Below are 25,107 nucleotides of genomic sequence, written 5' to 3' on the forward strand. Positions count from 1 at the left end.
AGCTTTGCAGAAGACACAAGGAGGTTTTGTGTGATGGACTAGAAGATGAATCTCCATGTCACATAGACAAAAGTTAGAAACGAGTCCTTACATATTTTATGATGAGACAACAGCGTAATAAACAAGCAAACAGAAGGAGGAGTTCAAAATCTGTATGAAAAGGCAAGGTCTGATTTCCCAAAGCTCAGACCAGTTTATGGCTTGAGAAAAATGCATAAATGCGGCTTGTGTTTTTGTACAGTGATTATTTCATGCTTTATTTTGCCACTACTGTCATGAAATTAGTGGAGCAGGTTCAACTATTTCTGCTTGAAAAATACCACTAACATGCAGCATTCTTCAAGTCAGAGTGCAAACAATCTCATACTTAACCATTTACAGGAAGGTTTTATTGGTGTATTTAGTCACCCAGACCCCCTCACTCATCTGCTGATGGCCAGTAAAAGCTATAGGAAAGTCTCATCAATGAAATTACTAATCTGTGGGGATGGAGATGCAGTTAACGCCTGTCATTCTAGATTTGTGACCATTGGGATGTGCTTTTTTATGACCACCGAAAATATTGGCTTGACTTAATAAAATGTAGTTGTTTCTAGTGTTAAATATGTTTTGAAATTCTGAACACTAACATGTTCTTCGGTAGCCAAGTGATTTTTTAAAATTTTAATAAAGTAGAACTTTTAAGAATAGCAATCAGCATGTGATAAATGACACCGTATCTTAACTGGCTTCTGCTGTCCTTGACAAAAACTGCTAAAATGGCACAATTTTTGCTTTAGAGATTTATAGAAATAGAAAATATGTGAGGAAATATGCGAGGGGCGTTAGGTCTTTTTCCACTTTGAGAGGGGATCGCCTTTTGATCTACTCTTTCTTTCCTGTCCCAATATGCACCAGTTACAAGTTGAGGAATTAGAATTAGGATGCTTGAAATTAAGATTAAGATGTAGCACTTTGTGATCTGTAAAAAATCACATCAGATCTTGCTTAAATATGAAAATTGTTGAGTTTAACCCAAACCACCAGCATCACTGATATATTGTGTAATCCCCCTTTTAAAATCATAGAACCTTTAGGAGGGAGGGACAATATAGGGGTAGGGGAGCAAAAGGTACAAACTATTAGGTATAAAATAAACTACAAGGATCTGTTGTACAGCACAGGGAATATAGCCAATATTTTATAACTATAGATGGAGTATAACCTTTAAAAATTGTGAATCACTATGTTGTACACCTGTAACTTATATAATATTACACATCAACTATACTTCAATTAAAGAAGCAAAGCAAAGTTAGTGCACTTTGATAAGTGAAGTGTCAGAAATAACAATATAGTAGTATGGTTCTAATCTCTGTGCCAGTTTGATAAAACCAGTTACAGGACCGAATGAAAAAAATACAGCCTCGTGGTTCATTTTTATGACTCTGTGTGTGTGTGTGTGTGTGTGTGTGTGTGTGTGTGACTGTACATTTTCTTAGCAAAGGAAACACTTAAAATGTCATGTACTGTTAGAGTTGCCTGGTAAATTATGGGACACCCAGTTACATTTGAATTTCTGATAAAAAAGGCATAATTTGTTAAAGTATGTTCCAAATATTTCATGGCTCATACTTACACTAAAAAGCATCCACTATTTATAGGGAATTCAAATTGAATTGGGTATCCTGCATTTTTATTTGCTAAATCTGGCCGTCTTGCTTTCAGGCAGGGCATGACAGCTTAGTGAATCTTGATCTAGGAAGGGAACTGTACTTCCAGTCCTAGAGAAGGAAACTGCCTTTGATAGATTATGTTTTAACTTTTAAGCAACAAGGACTGTTGATTAGGACATGGCAGAAAGAGTCTCATCCCTTCTTGTGTAACCCATACTGCTGGGAGGCTGGGGCCAAACAGAGGAGCCAGCCAGCGTTCAGATTTTCCTTTCCTGGGGGCTGGGGCTCAGTCAGACAGATGGTTTTATAAAGCAGTCCAGAGTGGAAAGAGCCAGAGGACCAGGGAAAATGATACGAGAATGTGGTCCAATCCAGGAATACCAAGTTTATCATTAAACACAAAAGGTTTAGTCCTAGGCTGTAAATTAGAGAAAAGAATGAGATTCTTTCAGGAGCCCAAACATACAGGGATGGGTAGTGGACAGTATGGGAGAAGTTTGCCCAATTTTAGACCGCAGGGATGGCGTAGACACCCATGGATGTAAAGGATGTCAGAGGAGTCAAGAGGAGTTGCCTTGCAGAGAGTTGATCTAGCAGAATGAGATAAACTGGACTCATAAAAATGATCCAAAGCAAGGTTTAGACAACTTCACAGATACTAAATCTGTCTCTGAGGACTGACTCTGAGCTGATAGCAGGGTAACGAGACTAAAGGTTTTGTGACTGTCAGGGAGAAACCCATCTTGGATGAAAACTTTGCTGAAGATTTTCAAATGTTAACTCTGTTCGTACGTAGATCGCATAGACGTATTTGAATATTTTATATCTTCTCTCATTTATCTTTCTACTACTAGATAAATGGGACTTGTAAGGATCTGGTAGGCAAACAAGAAAAAAAATTTGTATATATAGTTTTCTTATTTGATCTGAAACGCTGCGTGGTGTCCTACAGAGCAAGTCAAACGGGATCATTTTGGCCTCGTGCCTGGGAGAAGACTTCTATGTGTATGATGGACAATTCACTTTGAGGGTTGTGAGCATGTATAAGGGTGTGTGTGTGTGTGTGTGTGTGTGTGATTTCCCAAGATTATAGAATTATAAAATAACAATAATTTAAGGAAAAGAGGAAAATTATTGTTACTTTATAATTTTATAGAATTATAAAATAACAATAATTTAAGGAAATCTATTTTCACTTAGGAATGTTAGCCTTTAGTTATGACAAACACTACAGATCCTCAAAAAGATTGTAAAAATTCCTTTGTAGTAGTCCTAAATTGAAGTCCTAAGGAAGGAATTGGTGATTTTCTTAAGTTTTTAAGTTTTTTCAAATAATCTTTCCCCAGATAATTCATCTCACTTGTGTAACTTGATTCAGTTGGTCAGTAAAACTCGTAGTCAAAATTAGTCCTGTGGAATAGGATTTCAACAGAAAGAAAGCTTTAGAAATGAATCTTTTTGTTTCTTTGTAGATAAATGCTATTTAATTATTATTGAAGTAAATATAATTTCAGTTATTTAGTAAGTTTACAAAGTCCTATTGTGAAACCAGTTTTTTGTTTCTTTTGTTCCAATGTTATCTGAATATTCTGGAAAAATTAAAAGCAAAATCCATATAAAGAGAAAACAATACATTATAAGGAAAAGTGCATTTTGTGCTTGGATGCAATGCTTATTCATCACTTGATAAATGGTACTTTTAATTCACTTAATTAGAGGAATTCATAACCAATTATTAGATACAGCAGACTTGCCATTCCATTTCTATAAAATAAGCATGCATTGTTATATTTATATTGATTAGTAGTAGTAACAAAATATTACCTAAACTTAGTGATAATAACGTCATAAGGTAAGAAAATTGTGCAGACTTAAGAGCTAGATTCTCTTTCCAATCTTGTCATACTCTTGAGAGGAGGACAGTAGGAACATAAGTCACTAAGGCAAAATGCTTCCTCAAAATTGTTTTCAGAGCATTTCAGAAGAGGGGAAAAAAATCAGACAGAGATTATTTCAATCAAATTTAATGCAAGGGCTTCCCTGGTGGCGCAGTGGTTGAGAGTCCACCTGCCAACGCAGGGGACGCGGGTTTGTGCCCCAGTCCGGGAAGATCCCACATGCCGCGGAGCGGCTGGGCCCGTGAGCCATGGCCACTGAGCCTGTGCGTCCGGAGCCTGTGCTCTGCAACGGGAGAGGCCACAACGGTGAGAGGCAAAAAAAAAAAAAAATTAATGCAAAATAAAGTACCTTTTTTCAGGCAATAACATTTCTATTTCATGGCCAGTAATATCTAGAATTACATGAGTGGATTTCCATTCTAAACGTTAAGATGATTCAACTTTGAGGTTTCTATTAAAAGTTATATTTTAAAAAAGCTTTAAATACAGCCCCTGGTGTTTTGAAGCTGTGTATTTCAAAACAAACACATAAATAAAAATATGTCTAAGAGGTCCATGGTATTTGTGTTTTCTTTTAGAAGGAATGTGATTTTTGTTAGAATAAGTTGTTGCTGTAGCTGCCTTTCAGAAAATTGGGTTTCTATATTAAATAATGCTTAAAAATAAGGTTACGTAAGGGCTTCCCTGGTGGCGCAGTGGTTGAGAGTCCGCCTGCCGATGCAGGGGACGCGGGTTCGTGCCCCGGTCCGCGAGGATCCCGCATGCCGCGGAGCGGCTGGACCCGTGAGCCATGGCCGCTGAGCCTGCGCATCCGGAGCCTGTGCGCCGCAACGGGAGAGGCCACAACAGTGAGAGGCCCGCGTATCGCAAAAAAAAAAAAAAAAAAAATAAGGGTATGTAAAACTATCAAGTATTTTTCTTCTCTCAATAAAAAGGAAAAAGCTGGAGACCCTCTTCTTCCCCACCCCCTCCCCGTCACTAGCCTTCTTCTATAGGTACAAAGTGCTTTTTTAATCTATGGGGCACTTTTTAAATAAGATATTCTTTCATTATCGTAGGTAACCTGTGAAACATAGTGACAGTATCTGTAATAAAATCCTAAAGGTTCAATCACCCTAATTATACTTACCACAAAAAAGACAAATAAACCTCCTAAGTAAGTTTTCATTTCCTAGTTTATATTATCTCATCATGATCCTGTAATAGTTTTGGAAACATTCTTAAATGTTCCTATGATTGCTTCAAATATAGTGAACACAGATTATTGAAAAAGGCCTCTGAAACAAAGCAAGTAAAAATAATGAATAGAAGGGAATAGCTTTTTCTCTTATCTCTGATGGAATAATATGGTGTATTCTGAATCAGAGAAGAAGTCACAGCTCTTTTAGAGTCTGACCTCACAGGAAGAATACTTAACTGGAGATCCAGGGAATAACTATGAATTGGCCTCAGAGGAAGGGATCCATGAACCTGCAAAATTGTTTGCTAGTTCTTTGTTTGCACGTGTAAACAAAATTCCCCAGATTCTGAAAGGAGTCAATGGCCCTCAAAATCATAAGAGCCACCATTTTAAGTACTCAAAATACTTGAATGGTGCCTTGGAGAGCACTTTGGAGGAACTTGGAGGAACTTTGTCTTCAGAGATCTGAGTTTGAATCTTAACTGCCATTTTCCATCTGTAGGATGCTGGCAAATGCCTTAATCTCTCTGAGACATCATTTGCTTTCCTATAAGTTGGGGAAATAATACAGAACTTACAGGCTATTGGGAGAACTTTGTGAGGTCATATGTATTTTTCACTGTCTCATTGAAGTCACTCAATAATTATCTCCTTTCCCTCAGTATCTTTGCTCAGAAATGATAGAAATAGTTACCAAAGCACCTATGTGTTAAAATGAGGTTTTCTTTGTTGTCTGTCACCATGCATGGCTATATCTCATACCGTGTAGCAGAGTCAGTTCTGCAAGGCAGTTTTCAGCTATGAATTTTTATAATGGAAAACAACCTCATTAACTGCAGTCTGGCCCAGGGTGACATTCGACATTTATACGGTTATTTTTTTAAATAAAGCAATTTAAATGATTGGCTTTTCTTTCTATTAGGGAAAAAAAACGTAGGAATGTTGACTGTTCACTCTGTCGAAGCTCCCTTTCTGCCTTCAGAGCTTTTCTCAAGGACGTTAAACACTTTTCCTAATTACTTTTTATTGATTTCTTGACATTTCTGCTTAACATTGACTGCTTATTTTTAGGAAACAAAGGCTTCTAAGCTAAAAATGTTAATGGTGCATTTGAAAGTACAAGGTTCAATATTTTAGTCATGTCTCTTACAAGCACTTATAGCTTGAAAAACTATATAACGGTTTTACTGTGTGCCTAAACCGTCTCACGTTACTGCGGAAATAAATACACAATCTTTAACTTACTTTGAGCAAATTTATGATTTACCCTGCAATATTTCAAGTTTTTAATAAGTAAAGATAAGACCTGACAGAGTCAGTTGAATAAAAAATTACTAAAATAGCTACTGTATTATCGAATAGAGAAGAGGTTAATGAAAATGAAGCAACTTAACTTGGTATTATACATTTTTGTTTCAACTTCGCAGGCATTTGCCACTAGTGAACACTTTAATTATGTCTGCCACTCTCTGATATATAGCATTCGTTTTGTTAGGGATGAACATGTAAAACAATTCTGATTAGATGATCCTTACATGAAACCTAACCAGAAGAAAACGGTCTTATGTTAGCTTTTTAGAAAGTACATTTTTGTAATAGTTGCTCATTTAAATTACTTAGTAGTCAGGATTTGACTTTCAATTAGGCGTGCTACCACAGGACCCATTTTTAAAGCCTTCTTGTGGGTGATTTATATGTTATATGAAAATGAAGTTAGAGAAGAATTACCAGTCAACAAAATGAGCCTAACTTCAAATGTCACTGGAGATAATTTTCATTTTATATAATTTATGTGCATTTCATTTGGAATAGCTCTACTGCCATACTCCCCAAAGAGGTCTATAACTGTGTTTATATTTGTGCATTTATAATATGTACATGCATAATTTCTCTTACTTTAGCTTCAGAAAGAAAGAAATGAGGTGGTTTTTTCTAATTTGGAGACTATTAAAAAATGAAAATGAAGTTATTTTCCAAAAAAAGAATTTTAAAAAGAAAAATGAGGATAATTTGAATGGAGGTTAGATCGAACCCATTACAACACTGTGACCATGGATGGTCATATCATCAGATTTTTGATAACTTTCCCAATTTAGACTAAACTATTCAAGATTGGTTTAGTTTTCTGGTTCTTAGGAAAGTTTAACGGAAAAGATAACCATTTTATTCTGAAACAGACAATAGAATACTAGATAATACGGACTGAGCATTTTCCCTAAATTAAGACTAAAATAACATTGATGTGACTAACATTGGTCTCCTGTCTTCTGCTAAGAATGCATAATCTAAAAGTAATGTTTGAGTCTCATTTCCTGACATACAGTTTACAAACATAGGGAAAATATTCAGAAAGTGATACTTTCTGGAAGGTGGAAGAATACGGCTTCTCTAATAGTCTGTGGAAAGGATGTCATTATTTTGTTGTTTTGTTCATTTTTAACTACAACGTCACATATGTAGTTCTGGATTGAAAGAACCATGAGACGGAATGCTTTAGTGGATATATTATGGGCCTTGCAGTCAACCTGCCTTGGAATTTCTCTCTACTTTATTTATTACACTGAGAATACAGGCCTGCAATTCTTCCCTTTCAACCTCTTCACCTGTGAAAAGGATAAAATGTTACCTATTCTTAGGGTTATTGTGATGACTATGGGGCTAGAATATCTGGCACACTGTAGGTATTTCATGAATATGCACCTTCTTGTTCTTTGCTAAGAATTGTATTGCCTTTACCATACAGGTAACTTTTGAGTTTCTTTAGCATTTATTTCTCCTCCCCCCAAAAAAGGAAACCCTGAAAGAATAAAAGCAAAAGACATGCCTTTACAAGTTACAGCAAATAATATTGATGCCAGATACCTACTGGGCTAGGTGAATATGATTTCTACTTCAAATGACAAGATTACTGTAGAAAAGGATAAAGTTTTATGATATCAAGAGGAAGATGCTTAAAGTGAAAATATAATATCCAGAGAATTCTTCCATCTTTGCAATCATAAAATGTCTTCTCTTTCTGCTTCTCATCTCTTTTGTGCTTTTCCCTTATCTACCTTGAAGATTACCTTAAAGCCAGAAGATGGTAAATAGCATGCCCAGCAGAAATGGTAGTTGTGAGCATATTTACTGAGCTCTTAGCTTCACTGGGATATAATTTGTGATGGGTCATATTCTAGAAATATGACAATTAATAATGGGTAGATTTATTTCTTCTGTTAATGAGAAAGGCAACAGAAAGGTTGTACTCCCAGAAAGATGGCATTACTTTTTAAGATTTCACACTTAAGTTGGATACTAGGTAGGAGAATTGACCTGAGTAACTAGTAAGCTGGACATGGCCCCTTTCCTTGTCCCTTTCTCTTTGAGCCCGTAATGAATCTGATGGTTTCATTTCTGACATTTTGTAGAAACCATTTCCAAAGCAGTACCTTGTAGACCTCAACTCTACCATGTAAAAGAATCAAGACATTCTTTCTGACATTCATGCCTCTGGGACAGAAAAGGGCAGTTTCTATCACAGGTAATGATGACAATCCAATTTAATTTTTTATAACCTTTTTTTCTTTTTCAATTTAACTTCCCTTTTGGATGATACATTTAGTGGGACTTGCCTGCAAAGAGTCTAGGAACCTTTGCAGAAAGATAATCAGACATGTTGGTTCTTCTCTTTTTTATTTGTGAATACTTTTTAAGGTACTTGTTTCTTATTTTAATGTATGCCTGGGGAATTGGAAATGCTACGCATAGCAAGTTGTATGTTTGGAATCAGTACAGATCCCTGTCAACCTCCCTAAAATGATTACTTCTCTCATCCACCTTAGAACATTTTTACGTTATTAAGTCATCAGGTTTAGCTGAGCAATGAGGGTGTGACCTCTTTGTTATTTGGATTATAAAATGCTCCTGATCATTTTTGGGGTACTTATGGCTAAGACTTCAGTGCCACCCCTGGTATTTCTTGTCATGAGTTATGATAGTGATGGATTCCATCCGTCTGGACCTCGGCTCCCATGGTTCTCTGATCTAAGAACAGTTGGAACTTTGTTCTGACCTCATGCTATGCCTAGTCACAGAGTTTCTTATAAAATAGAGGAAGCATTTTAATAAATCAGGTATATTTCGTATCTCTAGAGTTGGATCATTCATGACTTCTTTCACAGAGTTTGTCAAATGGTCAGCAGCGTCATCTAGAGCTTGGAGCACTGGTCCCGCAAGTCAGAAGACCAGGACACCATTCCTAGTTCAGTCACCTTCTCTCTTTTGACCTGTGCATATATACTTGGTTTACCTGTCTCTAGAATGTGATTCCAGCAACATAGATCACATTGCCCATTTAATAGATTCCATTTCATTAGACTTCTTCAATTTCTGTAAGTTTTCTTGTTGCCATGTTGCTACTGTTATAGTTCTGCATAGGAAACCCCAACTTCATGTCAGGATTTGAAGCTAGACTTCACCATAAATTGCAATTTTCCAGCCTCTCAGCCCAAGGAATATGGTGCATTCAACAGGAAAGAACAAACCGAGGGAAGTAACCACCTTTCACTTGAGCATCAAAAATCCTACCAGTTGGGCTTCCCTGGTGGCGCAGTGGTTGAGAGTCCGCCTGCCGATGCAGGGGACGCGGGTTCCTGCCCCGGTCCGGGAAGATCCCACATGCCGCGGAGCGGCTGGGCCCGTGAGCCATGGCCGCTGAGCCTGCACGTCCGGAGCCTGTGCTCCGCAACGGGAGAGGCCACAACAGTGAGGGGCCCGCATACCGAAAAAAAAAAAAAAAAAAAAAATCCTACCAGTTGCAGTAAACCCCTCCTGTGACTAAGTGTATTCCCTGAAGGATGTTACATCCTTATTTATATCACAAAACTAGCATCCCAGACGTTTCTAATTGAATTGAACTTCAGATTCACCGTTGGGTTCCGAGAAGTGCTAAGTTTTCCTAGAAGCAAAATCCTTCCTGTTCTCTCTCCTTCTCTACCATCCACCATCAGACTACTTTTTTGTTTACTTTCTCTCTGACATTCGTGGGTAAGGTTTTTTTTATTTTAAAGATATGCATGGCCAACGTTTTCTGTGGTTATTACTGTGGATTTGCCAATGCCTAGTTCTGACTTTAGAAGAAATATTTTGACACTATGCATTCACTTACAATTTCCATCTGTTCATCCATGTGTTCTGCTTGTTCACCTTTGAGCAACTAAAATTTGTTATTTACAACTAAAATAATTCACAGATGAAATGGTCTTCAAATGCTGAAAACAAACAAAAAATGAAAACAGGCAAAATCACTAGGTGGATACTTGATATTGGAGGATTGAATTTGGCAAAGGATAAAATTGAATTTGAAATACTTTAAAGAATAATCATATATTTTAGTAATATTGGTAAATAATGAATTCGTTTTTATTCAGTCTGCTTAAAATTACACTTGGCTTTATGATGAACTAATGTCAACTGATTAAACAAAAAGCAACAAGAAGTCTAGGAAGCAAAAATGGGGGGGAATCATGGGATATCTTGGGCCCTTATTAAGGCCCAAGAGGGAAAGAGCTTTGATTCCAGGAGTGGTGAGATTGCGTTAAGGACAAAATAGCCTCCATCCTTATTTACCAATGAATCCTTCAGTTCCTGTCACTTTTTTTCTACAAAACAAATCTAAGAATATAAAGCAGGCTTTAAGCCAATGGGTAACAGAGTGCAGTTTGATTTTCTAAGGAAGGAAAGCTGTAGTCACAGACGCACACACGTGTGCGAGCACACGCGCACATACACACAGAGTGCTCTGGCAAGTAGAGTTAGCTTCCCAAGCATGCACTTCAGGCCTAATCTAGTGGCTGTGATGGATCCATGTAACCATTTGACAGGTTCTGATAACCTTTTAATGGAAAACAGTGTGAAGGGGCAGTGAAGGATTACTGAGTTCTAACAACATCTGTCTTCTAATTAAGATCCTTTTTTCATTATCACCATTTAATTCCAGGAACTTGTGTGGCATCTGTAGAACTATGACTCACTTGCCTGAGTTCTTCAGACTTTGAGAAAAATTTAAGCGCTCTAGTTTTGGGTATAGAACATTAGGCATTAAGGTGCAGGGAGAAGCGAGTTTCTCAACAGAAAAGATCACCCATCTGGAGCTGATCTCTATGAAGACATTTACATCCCTGAGATTGAGCATCCAACACACCAGAAAGGTGTGTAATCAAGAAAAAAATCTCTGACTCTTTGAACAAAAGCATTCTGGTTTTCACTGTTCTTCAGAAGTAAGGCGTCCTTAAGGGAAAAGCCATGAATCAAACAGGTCTTTTCAAAGAATAGGGTCCGAGGTCTGGTTTCTTCTTAGTAATAAGATCTCCACAGCCTAGGAAGCCTCGTTTCTACTAAGAAACATAACCAGAACTTGCCTGTCGTCTGTGAACTCTCCCATAGTGGGGTTCAGAATCCTAACACTGCCTGTGTCTCACCATTACGGTAGTCGCTGGATTCAGTAGTTACTGAACTGGAGAATTCTCACTAGGTGTTGGCAATGCCTGTGTGAGCAGAAGAGCAATGCAGATTCTCACTAGATTTGCTAGTGGGTCTTGGAAAGTGTTTGACTTCTTAAAAGCTTTTGCATAAATGACAGATCTCAGCTGAAGACATTTGGCTGTTCTGCAGGAACCCTAGGGGAATTAAACTGGCAAAGTGGACCTGGCCAAGAATTGGGTTCTGCCTGCTTTGATTTTAGAGTGGCTTTTTTTTTTTTTTTTTTTTTTTTTTTTTTTGGTACGCGGGCCTCTCACTGTTGTGGCCTCTCCCTCTCCCGTTGCGGAGCACAGGCTCCGGACGCGCAGGCCCAGCGGCCATGGCTCACGGGCCCAGCCGCTCCGCGGCATGTGGGATCCTCCCGGACCGGGGCACGAACCCGTGTCCCCTGCATCGGCAGGCGGACTCTCAACCACCGCGCCACCAGGGAAGCCCCTTGGGGTGGCTTTGTAGAGCCGTGGTTCCCTTACAGCTGATGTGCCACACAGCCCCACTTCCCTGCTTTACACTGTCTTCCCTCATCCGTGTTTGAATATGAAGCACCTTAGTAATGGATGGAAAGAACAAAGATCTGTATTAAACACAGACTTGCACTGTCTACAGAAATGGTTTGTATTTGAAAGGGGGGAAGACCTCAGCCATTCTGAATTATTATAGCTTCAGGAGATGGAAGTGTTTTATTAGTCCATATACACAGATAGATATATCAATGCCAGGAAAAAAAAAACTAATAAATTATAACTAAGATTCTACATATGGACCTTCTTAATATTCTGCCTTGTTTCTGGCAGTGCAGGGAAATGGCCAGACAACTTAGATAAGACCTTGACCTCTACTCCACCTTTCTTTCATGACATACTTCAGCATGCCCTTTTTGGTTTCCCTGTAAGCAGGATGTTGATTCCCATTGAGTTTTTCCAACAAGTGAACGGTGTAGATATATAAAACAGCTAGACCAGATGATGACAGTAAGACACTGAACACATGGCTCCAGTTTTTAAAAAAATATTGTGTACTTTGGAAAAAGTTCAAAGTGTGCACCTGTCTGTTTCCTTTTTCATTGAACAACAAGGTTTAATGGCAACAGTAGAAAAACAGGTGTCTGTTCAGCTTGGGTGTCGAGGCCCAGAAATTGAAAACAAAACACCACAAAAACCCCAAGGCTTGAAGAGAGCTTCTTTAGGGATAATGTAGTCAAGGTTAATTTATAATTTTGGCCCAGTTCCTGTAAAGGCACAGGATTTGACTGTCATATTTCCTCCCCCATCCCCATCCCCACGTCTAACCTAAAAAGAATATGTTCTTTAGAAAAACAAGACCTGTGATGAGCTAAGTATTATGAGACCAGCTGGTCCTCTGCGGGGCAGGGCAAAAAGCTTTCTTGAGATGAAGCATTTAAAGTTATGTGTGTTTTCCAAATGAACCTATCTATGAAACAGAAACAGAATCACAGACATAGAGAACAGACTTGTGGTTGCCAACGGGGAGGGGGTTTGGGGGAGGGATGGAGTGGGAGTTTGGGGTTAGCAGATGTAAGCTTTTATATATAGAATGGATAAACAACAAGGCCCTACTGTATAGCACAGGGAACTATATGCAGTACCCTATGATAAACCATAATGAAAAAGAATATAAAAAAAGAATATATATATGTATAACTGAATCACTTTGCTGTACAGCAGAAATTAACACAGCATTGTAAATCAACTATACTTCAATTAAAAAAATGCTGAAGAAAAATAAATAAGTAAATAAAGTTATTTGTGTTTTGGAAACCTTGTTTTATTCCTGTTCAGATTTGCCACGTGTAAATGGCAATAGCGGTATTGAAAACAGTTAGGTTTCTGTGTGTTATTTGGTGACATAGAATTTGTGCTAGGACCCTAAAAACTGCAGATACACATTTTATGACACATCCTCTTACAGAGAGGTTTGTTTTGCTATTCTGATCACAAACCTGGGAACAAGGAACTCCAGGGAGTTCTGGGAAAATACACACACTGAAATTAGCCAAGTGTTAGAGAGCAAGATTCTTATGTTCTGAACATACTTTTACGGCTTCATTCCTTTATACGCAGCAGCCTTTGGCCTCAGTGAGGAAAATGCTGAACTTATGGAACCAGAGCTTGGCTCTTTATGTCTACAGCCATCACACAAACACAGAATTGCTGTAACTTGGCTAAATGGTGTGTAACAATGGACTGTCTGGGGTTTTAGAGCTGCAAAGGTGCCTTTCTAAGGAATATTCTTCAAGCTTGTTGTGTTACAGATCCACTGATCAAAGAGGCCTGGCTCCAAGATGGTGTCTGCGTTGTCTGGACTCCATTTTTTTTTTTCTATACTTCTATAGAGGTGCCTTTATGCACGACACTGAAAATATAGATTACTTAAAATGATTTGTCGGGAATCATTTCCTGTCAGGGAGATGCTTTCATAACTTTTAGGAATATCACTACCTTGATCATCTGTGTAACTTAGGATTTCAGGCCAACTATGATACTGTCTGCTCGTCGTGGGTTCCTTTATATCAACAGACGTGGTATAGTTAAATTAGGAAAGCGTTAGTCATGTAGTTGTGGCTACAAGACTTGACATTTTAATTTTACCAATGACTCTTGAGTATTGAGAATGGCCCGCAGTTCCTCTGTCTAATAATATCCTGGGTATATCCTAGATAGTGTGAAGAATAAAGAGGAAACGTGTGTTAGGCAGTTTGAATGCCTTAGAAAAAGGTGCAATACGAGGTGTGAAATACAAACCCCAGCATTTAGTTCTTGCTTAATTTTAATGTATATGAATACAAAGTAGTGTTAATTCTTCACTATGGCGCTGATTCCTCTCCCATCATTACTGGGCTAGTTTGAGCAATCTTCCTTTCTCATCTAGACCTTTGTGTCAGCTTCTTCACTGGTCTCATCTCCATTTTTCTCCCTTTCCAAAGGCTATAGAATAGACCGTTAATTTTATTAATCACAGCCGTAAGCAAAAACCCAACTCTGTCCATGACCTACAGATTAAATATTAATTCCAGCCAGATTGCCAAGGGCTTCTTTAATATGGATGTATTATTATTTTATAGCCTCATTAACTTCACCTCCCTATTTATGATCCATCTCCCAAACTGAACTACTACCTTTCACTGAACGTGACATTCATTGTTCTACCTCCATAAATTCATTTGCTTTTCCCTTTAATATAATGCCTTCTTCTACCCCAAGCACAGACCCAGTTCCCCTTCTTAATATATTACCCTTTGAAAGTATCTCCTATTCTGCATATTTATTGTTAGGTCCACACCTAGCTGACCTAAATGATTTATAGTTCCTATTGCTGTTGTGAATATAATCCTTTTATTTTATTAGGTTTTCTTGCTAGGTAATACTGGTATCCAATCATATCATCTTCTAATAGTGCTTATTTTATCTCCTCATTTCCTACAGTTGTACCACAATTTGTTATTCCTGTCTTGTTGCATTGGCTAGAACTTTCAGAGCAGTGTTAAATAGTAGCACCAGTAGTCACCATTCTTGGCTTGTTCTTGATATTAAGGAAATGGATATTGTTATAAAGGATGTTGTTATAAAGGATATTGATATTGTTCTTGATATTAAGGAAACCACCCCTCCAAGAGTTTCAGGGTTAAGTATGATTTAGATTGGTGGCTAACAGTCAGCATCTTTAGGTTGCATACAGTATCATTCTAATTCCACTTTATAATGACATGTTTTGAAACAGCTGAAATTGATATTTTTGCATTTTTAAGTTTTAAATGTATGTAGGGATATATTAAAACATGTACATATATATATAAATTTAAACATGCATATTGAACGTATGAAAGTACAAAGAATGATATAACAAATTTCCATGGAGCCATCATCCAGTTCAGCAGTTATCAGTTTTGTTTTATCCTGATTTCACTCACTTCCCTTCCCTCTTACTATTTTGAAGTAAATCCCAGACATCTTATTATTCAATGTATAAGTATTTCAGCATGTACCTCTGAAAGATAAGGGCTATTTTTAAACATAACCATAATGCATTTGACATATATACCAATTTTTTTGAACATCTTTATTGGAGTATAATTGCTTTACAATGTTGTGTTAGTTCCTGCTTTACAACAAAGTGAATCAGCTATATGTATACATATATCCCCATATCCCCTCCCTCTTGTGTCTCCCTCCCACCCTCCCCATCCCATCCCTCTAGGTGGTCACGAAGCACTAAGCTCATCTCCCTGTGCTATGTGGCTGCTTCCCACTAGCTATCTATTTTACATTTAATAGTGTATATATGTCAATGCCATTCTCTCACTTCGTCCCAGCTTACCCTTCCCCCTCCCCGTGTCCTCAAGTCCATTCTCTATGTCTGCGTCTTTATTCCTGTCCTGCCTCTAGGTTCATCAGAACCTTTCTTTTCTTTTTTTTTTTAGATTCCATATATATGTGTTAGCATATGGTATTTATTTTTCTCTTTCTGACTTACAGCACTTGGAATGACAGACTCTAGGTCCATCCACCTCACTACAAATAACTCAATTTCGTTTCTTTTTATGGCTGAGTAATATTCCATTGTATATATGTGCCACATTTTCTTTATCCATTCATCTGTTGATGGACACTTAGGTTGCTTCCATGTCCTGGCTATTGTAAATAGTGCTGCAATGAACATTGTGGTACATGACTCTTTTTGAATTATGGTTTTCTCGGGGTATATGCCCAGTAGTGGGATTGCTAGGTTGTATGGTAGTTCTATTTTTAGTTTTTTAAGGAACCTCCATAGTGTTCTCCACAGTGGCTGTGTCAATTTACATTCCCACCAACAGTGCAAGGGTGTTCCCTTTTCTCCACACCCTCTCCAGCATTTATTGTTTGTAGATTTTTTGATGATGCAATTCTGACCGGTGTGAGGTGATACCTCATTGTAGTTTTGACTTTCCTTTCTCTAATGATTAGGGATGTTGAGCATCCTTTCATGTGTTTGTTGGCAATCTGTATATCTTCTTGGGAGAAATGTCTATTTAGGTGTTCTGCCCATTTTGGGATTAGGTTGTTTCCTTTTTTGATGTTGAGCTGCATGAGCTGCCTGTATATTTTGGAGATTAATCCTTTGTCGGTTGCTTCGTTTGCAAGTATTTTCTCCCATTCTGAGGGTTGTCTTCTCGTCTTGTTTATGGTTTCCTTTGCTGTGCAAAAGGTTTGAAGTTTCATTAGGCCCCATTTGTTTATTTTTGTTTTTATTTCCATTTCTCTAGGAGGTGGGTCAAAAAGGATCTTACTGTGATTTGTGTCATAGAGTGCTCTGCCTATGTTTTCCTCTAAGAGTTTTAGAGTGTCTGGCCTTACATTTAGGTCTTTAATCCATTTTGAGTTTATTTTTGTGTATGGTGTTAGGGGGTGTTCTAGTTTCATTCTTTTACATGCAGCTGTCCAGTTTTCCCAGCACCACTTATTGAAGAGGCTGTGTTTTCTCCGCTGTATATTCTTGCCTCCTTTATCAAAGATAAGGTGACCATATGTGCGTGGGTTTATCTCTGGGTTTTCTGTCCTGTTCCATTGATCTATATTTTTGTTTTTGTACCCAGTACCATACTGTCTTGATTACTGTAGCTTTGTAGTATAGTCTGAAGTCAGGGAACCTGATTCCTCCAGCTCTGTTTTTCTTTCTCAAGATTGCTTTGGCTATTCAGGGTCTTTTGTGTTTCCAGACAAATTGTGACATTTTTTGTTCTAGTTTTGTGAAAAATGCCAGTGGTAGTTTGATAGGGCTTGCACTGAATCAGTAGGTTGCTTTGGGTAGTATATGACACATATACCAATTAATGATAACCCTTTGTAATCAGTGATCAGATTTCCTCTTACATCAGGATCCAAATAAGTTTCATTCATTGCAATTGGTTTAATTGCAACTCTTTTTAATGTCTGTATTTTAGGTTTTTCTTTTCTCTCACCCTTTGGTCTGTCTCTAGCTCTAGCTCTATTTGTCTTTTTATCTTCTTTTAATTTTTTCTTAAGAAATCAGGTTATTTGCCCTGTAGAGTTCTTCATAGATTGGGCTTTGCTGATTGCATCCCATGGTGTTCTTTTATATGTTCCTCTGACCTGTGTTCTTCCTGTAAATTAGTAGCTGTATCTGGGTGCTTGATTAAATTCAGATTTGATCTTTGGGGGTAAGAATACTTTGTGGATAGTTTTAGAGAAGTTGATTTTCAATCTCATCAATGTTGATTCTCTATTTATTGAAATGACCATATGGCTTTTATTTTTGATGTGCCATGATTTTTTTTTAATTTGATGAATAAGGTAATGAATTTGTCTCATAGTTTCTATCTTTTGACCTTCTGTCTACTTTCATTTCTAAGTGTATTTTGGTTGATGAATAAATTAACCTATGTCATTAAATGTCACATGGTAATTTCAGCAGCTCGCCGAGTAACTGAATCCTTAATCAGTTCCCTTTGTTTTGATGAGTTCTGTATGATGCTTCAAACTTTTGACTAATTTGGAAAATGACAGGTTAACATTTTCTACATTGACATGACCTTCTCCCAACCAAATTGATACTGATAAAATGTGCAGAATACAGTAAAGAATGTGCCCCTTCTACCTTTAGCCTGATGAGGTCTATAAATATATCAAATTAAGCCAGTCAGCTGACTGCTAATATTTGCTTTGTAGGCTAGATGAATCTTACTCTTTTAGAATACGTGTTGACAGGAAAAGATTCAAGGAACAGCTTGAAAGTTCGTTGACTTCTGGCTATGGAAATTTTATACTCAAATAAAACTGTCAGTGATTAGTAGAAAATATATAGCAGAACTGTATTTCTGTAGCTGGCTTCTTAGCTAAGAGAAGATTATTGGCTTTGTAAGGAAGAAAATGTCGCTTTCTTGTAACCGCCTGGCCAGCCATCCACTGTGGGAGGAGACTCCTTCTTCTTTAGAAAAGCTAAGACATCCTAGAAGACATTTATGCCATTGACATGTTGCTCTAAGAAGTAGTAGACTAGAATGATTACACTGTGTCATGAGTGAAATGTGCTGTCAGAAAAAAAGAAAAAAAAATAGCCACTTCTGTGTTTGAAAAATAACCTTTGTTGACAATTTTTATTTTTCTAAGGAGAACACTATCTAATGACACCAAAGCATTTGCTCAGCAACTGCTGGGAACTTAGGATCTCCTTTCTGTTTAGCTACAAATGAGCTCAGTGTTACAACAAAAATTAGAATTTTGTTTTATGAGGAGAAACACCCAAGGGTCACTTTTCATTCTGCTGAAGAAGGCAGAAAAAATATTAGGGTCTGCCCTGAGAGCTTGTAAGGGAGGGAGGGATCTAAAGGCAATCCTGTTAACCTACTTCAGCCCCACTGAACAGTGTCTTATATGTCTTACATACATTACATATAAGACAACAGAAAACAAGCATGTCCACATTCGCTTATGTGCCCTTGGGCAGCCTGTACACTTTTGTGAATTTTTAGCTGGAGGTATTTGCTGAAAGACTGCAGAACTGTTCTTTTGAGATGATCTGTATCCTCTTTTTCAATATGGGGTAAATTATACAATATGTGAAGATTCTTTTGGGTCTACCATTGTATGTGTGTTATGATGCCAAAGCTCAAGTTCACTACTTAAACCAGTTAACCTCCACCAGCCCTTGGTGTCGGCTTATTCTTTGGACAGACTCTCACCTTGTAGGTAATCTACCGTATTACCAAGTCCTGAGGTCCATGAATTGAGATGCCCTAATTCTACTTTAGAAAGTTCTGGTTCCATTTCTGGTCTCGTGATGGTTCTTCCCTGGCTTCCCTGTTTGTTTCTATAGCAGAGTTCAGTAGAGGAGAGGCCAAGGAGATGGGCTCTGGGAACCTCCAAGTCAGGATGGGTTTCTCTGATCTTCTGTCATTTTTTTCTCAAGTACCTATTTGCTATTCAGCAACGGATTGAATTACTACTTGCAAAAAAATGCCAACCCAGAATGGTGATGCTTTAGTGGTTCTGAGTCTGGCTCTGGATTTATCTTTGGAGAACTAATGCCTCCCCCGTCCTTCCGTTGGCATCTATAGAAGCTGCATTAGGTGGCATGGCTTGTCCTGCCCAGCTTCTGAGCCAGAGCGTCATTTTCAGGAACCACATAAGCATTTCTTCCCAGTAGAAGTTCAAAGTGCTCTGGTACATAATTGCTGAGGAGCTATATTCTGAGCAAGAATAATAATTTCAGATTTTTTTTTTTAAACTGGGAAATCAAAGAGCAGGAATGCATGTAGATTTCTAAATACTTAGCCATGGAAGATATCACAGGTAAGGATTTTTTTAAAAATCCTACAACTTTGTAGCGATTGACAGTTTCATGTTAGAATATAAAAATTGTTAATATTTGTATATGTTATTGAGAAAACTTCAGAGAGTGATTTAATCTTCTGCAAGTAAATCGTTAAGAATTGTCCTAAAAACTCCTAGTCAGGGCTCATTCGCTCAGGGAAGATAGGAGCTAATGATTGCTTCTTGGGGTAAACACTGTACACATACTAATTCCTGCTAATTGTCAAAGGAGAAGAGACTGGCTTCTTATCAGTCGTTTGCATTTGTGTAATGGCCCTGGTCTGTTAGTGCTGTCTACTTCACTGATAAGGAAAACACCACTTAACACAAGCAAGAAAGGGAACTGTCCTTTCCAGCATTATTTTCTTTTTAGCCTGTCTCTGAGCAGAAAAAGGCTGGCATTCTATAGGAAATACTGTGTGACTCCATGGGAAAATACTGAGTCATGAGCAGAGAACACTCAGTTACTCCTCAAAGTTTTATTCTGCGTATTTACTAAAGTGTGCAGTAGTACGTGATTTCCAAAATGCTGAGTTATAAACAAAGTTTATACTACGGCCCATGTTCTGTGGACATCGTGCTATTTTTAAATACAGTTTTTAAACTGTTACAATAACACACAAGATTATAAATACAGTGAATTCATGTAACTTGGAAGCTCAGTCAGAAGTATTAGAAAATTACACGTGAAACTTACATGATATTGTAAATCAACTATACTTCAATAAAAAAAATTTTTAAAGAAATATTAGAGAATTGTGTGGATCTGGACAGTTGAAAATAATTACACATTTAAGATAGCTTCTTTTTCTTTTAACTCAAATTGTTCTTCAGTTTTATTTTGTAAGCCAATTGAATGGGTATAAATTATTGACAGTGGTTTTGAAGCAGTTAAATTATTGATATTTACTTGATGCTTTGCGATCATTCAGTGGTTACCCCTCCAAATCAGACCATCTCTTCACATTTTGTAGAAGAATCATTTGCTAAGAAGCAACATTCGAGACTTGATTATATGTACTTACAGTGTCTGGACAGAAATGTTTTTGCTTCTCTTTGTTCCGTATTTACGCCGTCAGTAATGAAACATATCCTCTATTTGTGTGCAGTTTTGCAACTGACAAAGTGTTTTATCAAACTCTGCAGCAACCCTGCGATACCTCATTTTTGCAGCAGAGTATACTGAGGCAGGTAGCTGGACCAGAGCCCCGCAGCTAGTAATTGGCAAAATTGTGCCTTGGCCCCCTGATTCTTCTCAGCTAACTCCAGGGTCATTTCACTACATTTCCTCTATAAAGATCTCCTTTTAGGGAGAATTGTTTACAGTCTTACAATTTTCAACCCCAGTAACTTTAGTTGTTATTATTATGCCTCGCGTGTAATAGGCGGTCATTAAAGAACTGTGAAAGGAAAGAAAAAAGAAGGGAGGGAGGGAAGGAGGGTGGGAGGGAAGAGAAGGGTTAGGGAAGGGAGGGAAAGCTAGAAAGGAGGGAGTCCTATTTCCTGGTGCAGGATTTGGGAAATCTTTTTTTTTTTGCGGTACGCGGGCCTCTCACTGTTGTGGCCTCTCCCGTTGCGGAGCCCAGGCTCCGGACGCGCAGGCTCAGCGGCCGTGGCTCACGGGCCCGGCCACTCCGCGGCATGTGGGATCTTCCCGGATCGGGGCACAAACCCGTGTCCCCTGCATCGGCAGGCGGACTCTCAACCACTGCGCCACCAGAGAAGCCCCCTGGGGAATCTTTAAATGGTAATCTTAGTGTCCAAATCCTTGGCTAAGTCAGAGAACTGTTCAGACTTCCCCGGAATGGTCATTAGTCCTGATCTATACTACCAAGACAGACGGGGTGGAGAGTAAAACACTCGGAAGAAATTCTCTAGTAACAAACTAACTGCTGTACTTATACTTTCTTCCTTATAATTTTGTAATTGGTAACATCCCAAGTAAAGTGTGTTTGGGATAAAACGTTCATATAAATGATAAACGTAAAAGTAATGAAGTCACACTTATCACTGTTCCTAATTGCTGTCCACTTAGCACTTACTAGAAGTTGACCAACTCCCAGATTATGACAAACTAGTTACAAAGCAGAGGGAAGCAGTTTCTATTAAGGACTGAATGAGTGAGATCTATGTTACCTACTGCCGGGAGCAGCTATGAAGTTCATCTTTTATATATCAAAAGCACATTCTGTTGCCAAAACTGTTAGCTTTACCCCTGATAAACTCCTGCCAGCTCCCCCAGAAAGAATGCTGTTTCCACAGTTTGGTTTGAGAACCTGCTTTGTCTGTTCCATTAAATTCTGGCAGAATTACCAAACGGAAACTGACTTAGCACTACAGCGTATATAGGCCAAAGAGAAAGGATATCACTGCAAAATTTATAGATGTGCTCAGGGCTGACTGTGCACTGCGGTCAACTAAGGAGAATATATAAGGAAACTTGGCAAAAATCTGAAAGGTGCGTATATCACCATCCAGATCCAGGTTCTTCTGACAATTACAACGTATTCCTGTGTTTGGCTGTTGGTTCAGAACAGCTGTACCCAGTTGGTCCACACTTTGTGTCACCTGGGAGTTAACTGCTGCTTTGCAATTCCATGATCATTTTTGTTTTCGCTGCTACTAAAGGATAAAAGCAGCACAGTCCATGACATGTAAGAGAGTTGCTACTTCATTTTCTCCAAGAATTATTTTATTATCAACTATCCCATTCCTAGTGTCTAGTCATGATCTAAGAATTTTTCAAATGAATGTGTCAAAGCTCAGAGCTGCAGGGTAATCATGTCAAGAAAAATTACTTTTAAAGGACTGAAAAAAAGGGATTGTTGCTAGTTTTAACCCACATTTCTTAATCCTACTTATTTGATAACACAAGATCAGAAAATCCAAGGAATAGGTATGATGTTTCTATCTCGTTTCTGTCACAGCTAATTTTCATTGTAAGTTTGCAGTGAATATGGAGGGTCTGCTTTGGCGAGGAGGGGGCTGGTTTTGTTGTTTTTAATAAAAGCCTCAGCGTTTGTCCTGAAAGAGCCTGCTGCAGTGTTTGCTGTCCAGTTTGGATGAGGGGTAATTCTTAGCAGCCTGTCAGGGATTCAGGGACCACTGGGGTCTGCTTGAGGCTCAGAGCTCCTTTGCAGGAACGATGGTGACAGAACACTGCAGGTGGTCCCCTTGGCAAAAATAGTCTGCCCAATTTGTCATCCCGTAGATCCCTGTCAGCAGTTGAAACTCGTAAGCACAAAACCTTTAAGACAAACTCCCTCCTAGTATTTTTTTACAAGCAGTCGCCACGGATGAAAATATCCATAGCACCTAAGTAAACAGTTTTTCACGTGAAGATATAGTATTATGTTAAAATCTGTGCTAAGTGATGTGTAGAAATTGTCTACTCTATGATTTTATAGACCAAAGGATGCAAGTTATGTTTCCCCTCTTCCTGATAAAGATGGTAAAAGTGTAGCTGCTGGCAGAGGGTAACATCACCTCTCTGCTCTCTCTCCCTGGTTCTTCTGCTTGGGTTTGTAGACCTGAGCTGGACATCTGGAAATGCATTCTGAAAAGGACTTTGTGTTGGAATAATTTGAAAATTGACCCAGTTCTTAATTACCCATTATAATGATTCAAGGAAAGCATGCCTCTTTGAAATCTTCAGATTTCTGTTATCAGATTTTACCTCTGATTGATAGATAGCAAAATTAAGATTCTTCCCTACTTTTTCAGTAACCATACCTGCTATTATTCATCGGGTGCCAGTTTTGTGCCAATTCCTTTTACCTCTATAAGAGTCCTGTAAGAGTCCCCTTACCCTGTTTTCTAAATGGGAAAATTGACCATCTGGATGGCTAGGTGACTTACTCAAGGACACAAAGCTAGTAGGAGATGGGATTTGAACCAGATGTCTCCAAAGGGCAAATCATTTTGACTGTCCTTTGCTGTTCCTCCTGAAAGCCATGGTGAGAACAGAGAAATGGTCCCAGACATGCCTTAGACAGGAGAATAAGAGACAAGAAAGGCCTCGAGTCGTTTAGAAACTGAATAATCAGATGCTCGGTATTTCAATCAGGTAGAGTAAAAATCAAGCCGAGTTAGGGTCACAATTAGGTTAAATGTCAAAGCAAAATGTGCGCTTGTGAAGGAAACGAAAAAGAAAGGCAGGAGAAAATGGAAAAATACGACAGGTCAAATAAAATAAACAAGGGCATCTGAGTTTCACACGCAGATCATAACATAGAAATTGATAAGGAAGACAAAGAATTAAAAGTCACTAAGAATGAGTCAGATAATCAACGAGAAAAACTTATGTCTGAAGATGGACTCTCCCTACCCCGGGAGGGTAAATAGAATCTTCATTGGCTGGACACGTTGGTTTTACATTTCATCCTGATAATGTCAGTGATAAACATTATGCTGTGACTTAGACTGTTTGGGGTTGAGACTGAGCAGTGTTTAAGGTGCTCCCAATACTGTAAGTGGGGAGAAGTTCTGAGACTAAATGCTCTTACAGTCTCAGGACTTTGGCTTCCTTTAATCCCTGCACCTAATGGTGGAGCAATCAGTGTCAGCCTGACTTTCCAATAACTGTGAAGATTGAAGGCAAGTGAATGATCAGATTTATCACGTGAAGATGTTGCAACGCAAAATTAAAACTTGTTTCTACTCCTACTTCAGAATGGATGAATTTTGCAGTGCTTTATTCTACATTTGCAGCAATGTTAGACTGTCTTTGTATTTCTTCAGAAGCGTGATGGCAATCAGACATTCAATAATATTCTTCTGAGTAGAAATTAGAATAGAATGGAAATTTTGAACAGAATGCCCCCTGATCTGTACATTAATACATGCTCAATTAATATTTTTTTCATTAGGAACAAATAAGCCACCTTGTATTTTTCTTTGCTATACATTATGTCTAAAAAATATCAAGTCCATACACATATATCACGTAATTTCAAAATAAAATAATTTTATTAATTACTTGCCATTAAAAATTGATATCTACATTCATTTGCACTGATGTGAATTTATGTCATTATTTTTGAGCCTTCCTGGAAAATGTATTTTTCTTAATGACAATAGATGTTCTCTTTTCCAGCTTCCTTAGAAGATAAAGTATTAGTTATAAGAAATGTTGAACCTGTTGCCTATTTAATTATAATTCAATTAATTAACTATAATTACCCTTTTATAATTTTATTATATTTAATTACACCCAGAAAGTACTTAACGTCTTTCCTGTTGTTTATTAAGCCTGAAAGTTTAGTGGAGTACGCCGTATCTTATATGAACTCTTCCTTTTAAGAGAATTTAAGATTAAAGGCTGCTTAGAAGAGGGAAAGATGGGTATAAACCTTTCCCCTTCTTTATCTTTTATCCAGCCACATCTACATCTACCACTGGGACAAGCCATCTTGTCAAGTGTGCAGAGAAGGAGAAAACTTTCTGTGTGAATGGAGGCGAGTGCTTCATGGTGAAAGACCTTTCAAACCCCTCAAGATACTTGTGCAAGTAAGAAAAGAAATCCTCTGTGT

The 25,107-nt window shown here is 38.1% G+C and overlaps 1 protein-coding gene across 12 annotated transcripts in view; it reads left to right on the forward strand.

Moving 5' to 3' along the window:
- Positions 1-25,107, forward strand: part of NRG1 (neuregulin 1) — a 1,032,964-nt gene that overhangs the window by 971,648 nt on the left and 36,209 nt on the right. For 11 of the 12 annotated variants that reach the window (XM_032618343.1, XM_032618353.1, XM_032618349.1 and 8 more), the window contains one exon: positions 24,955-25,084. In XM_032618343.1, the coding sequence (XP_032474234.1) occupies positions 24,955-25,084 (130 nt within the window). Of the gene's footprint in view, positions 1-24,954; positions 25,085-25,107 lie in introns of those variants that run through there. The other variant, XM_032618354.1, reaches the window with a different exon arrangement.

Source organism: Phocoena sinus, chromosome 21 (assembly GCF_008692025.1).
Source record: "Phocoena sinus isolate mPhoSin1 chromosome 21, mPhoSin1.pri, whole genome shotgun sequence".
Taxonomy (NCBI): Eukaryota; Metazoa; Chordata; class Mammalia; order Artiodactyla; family Phocoenidae; genus Phocoena; species Phocoena sinus.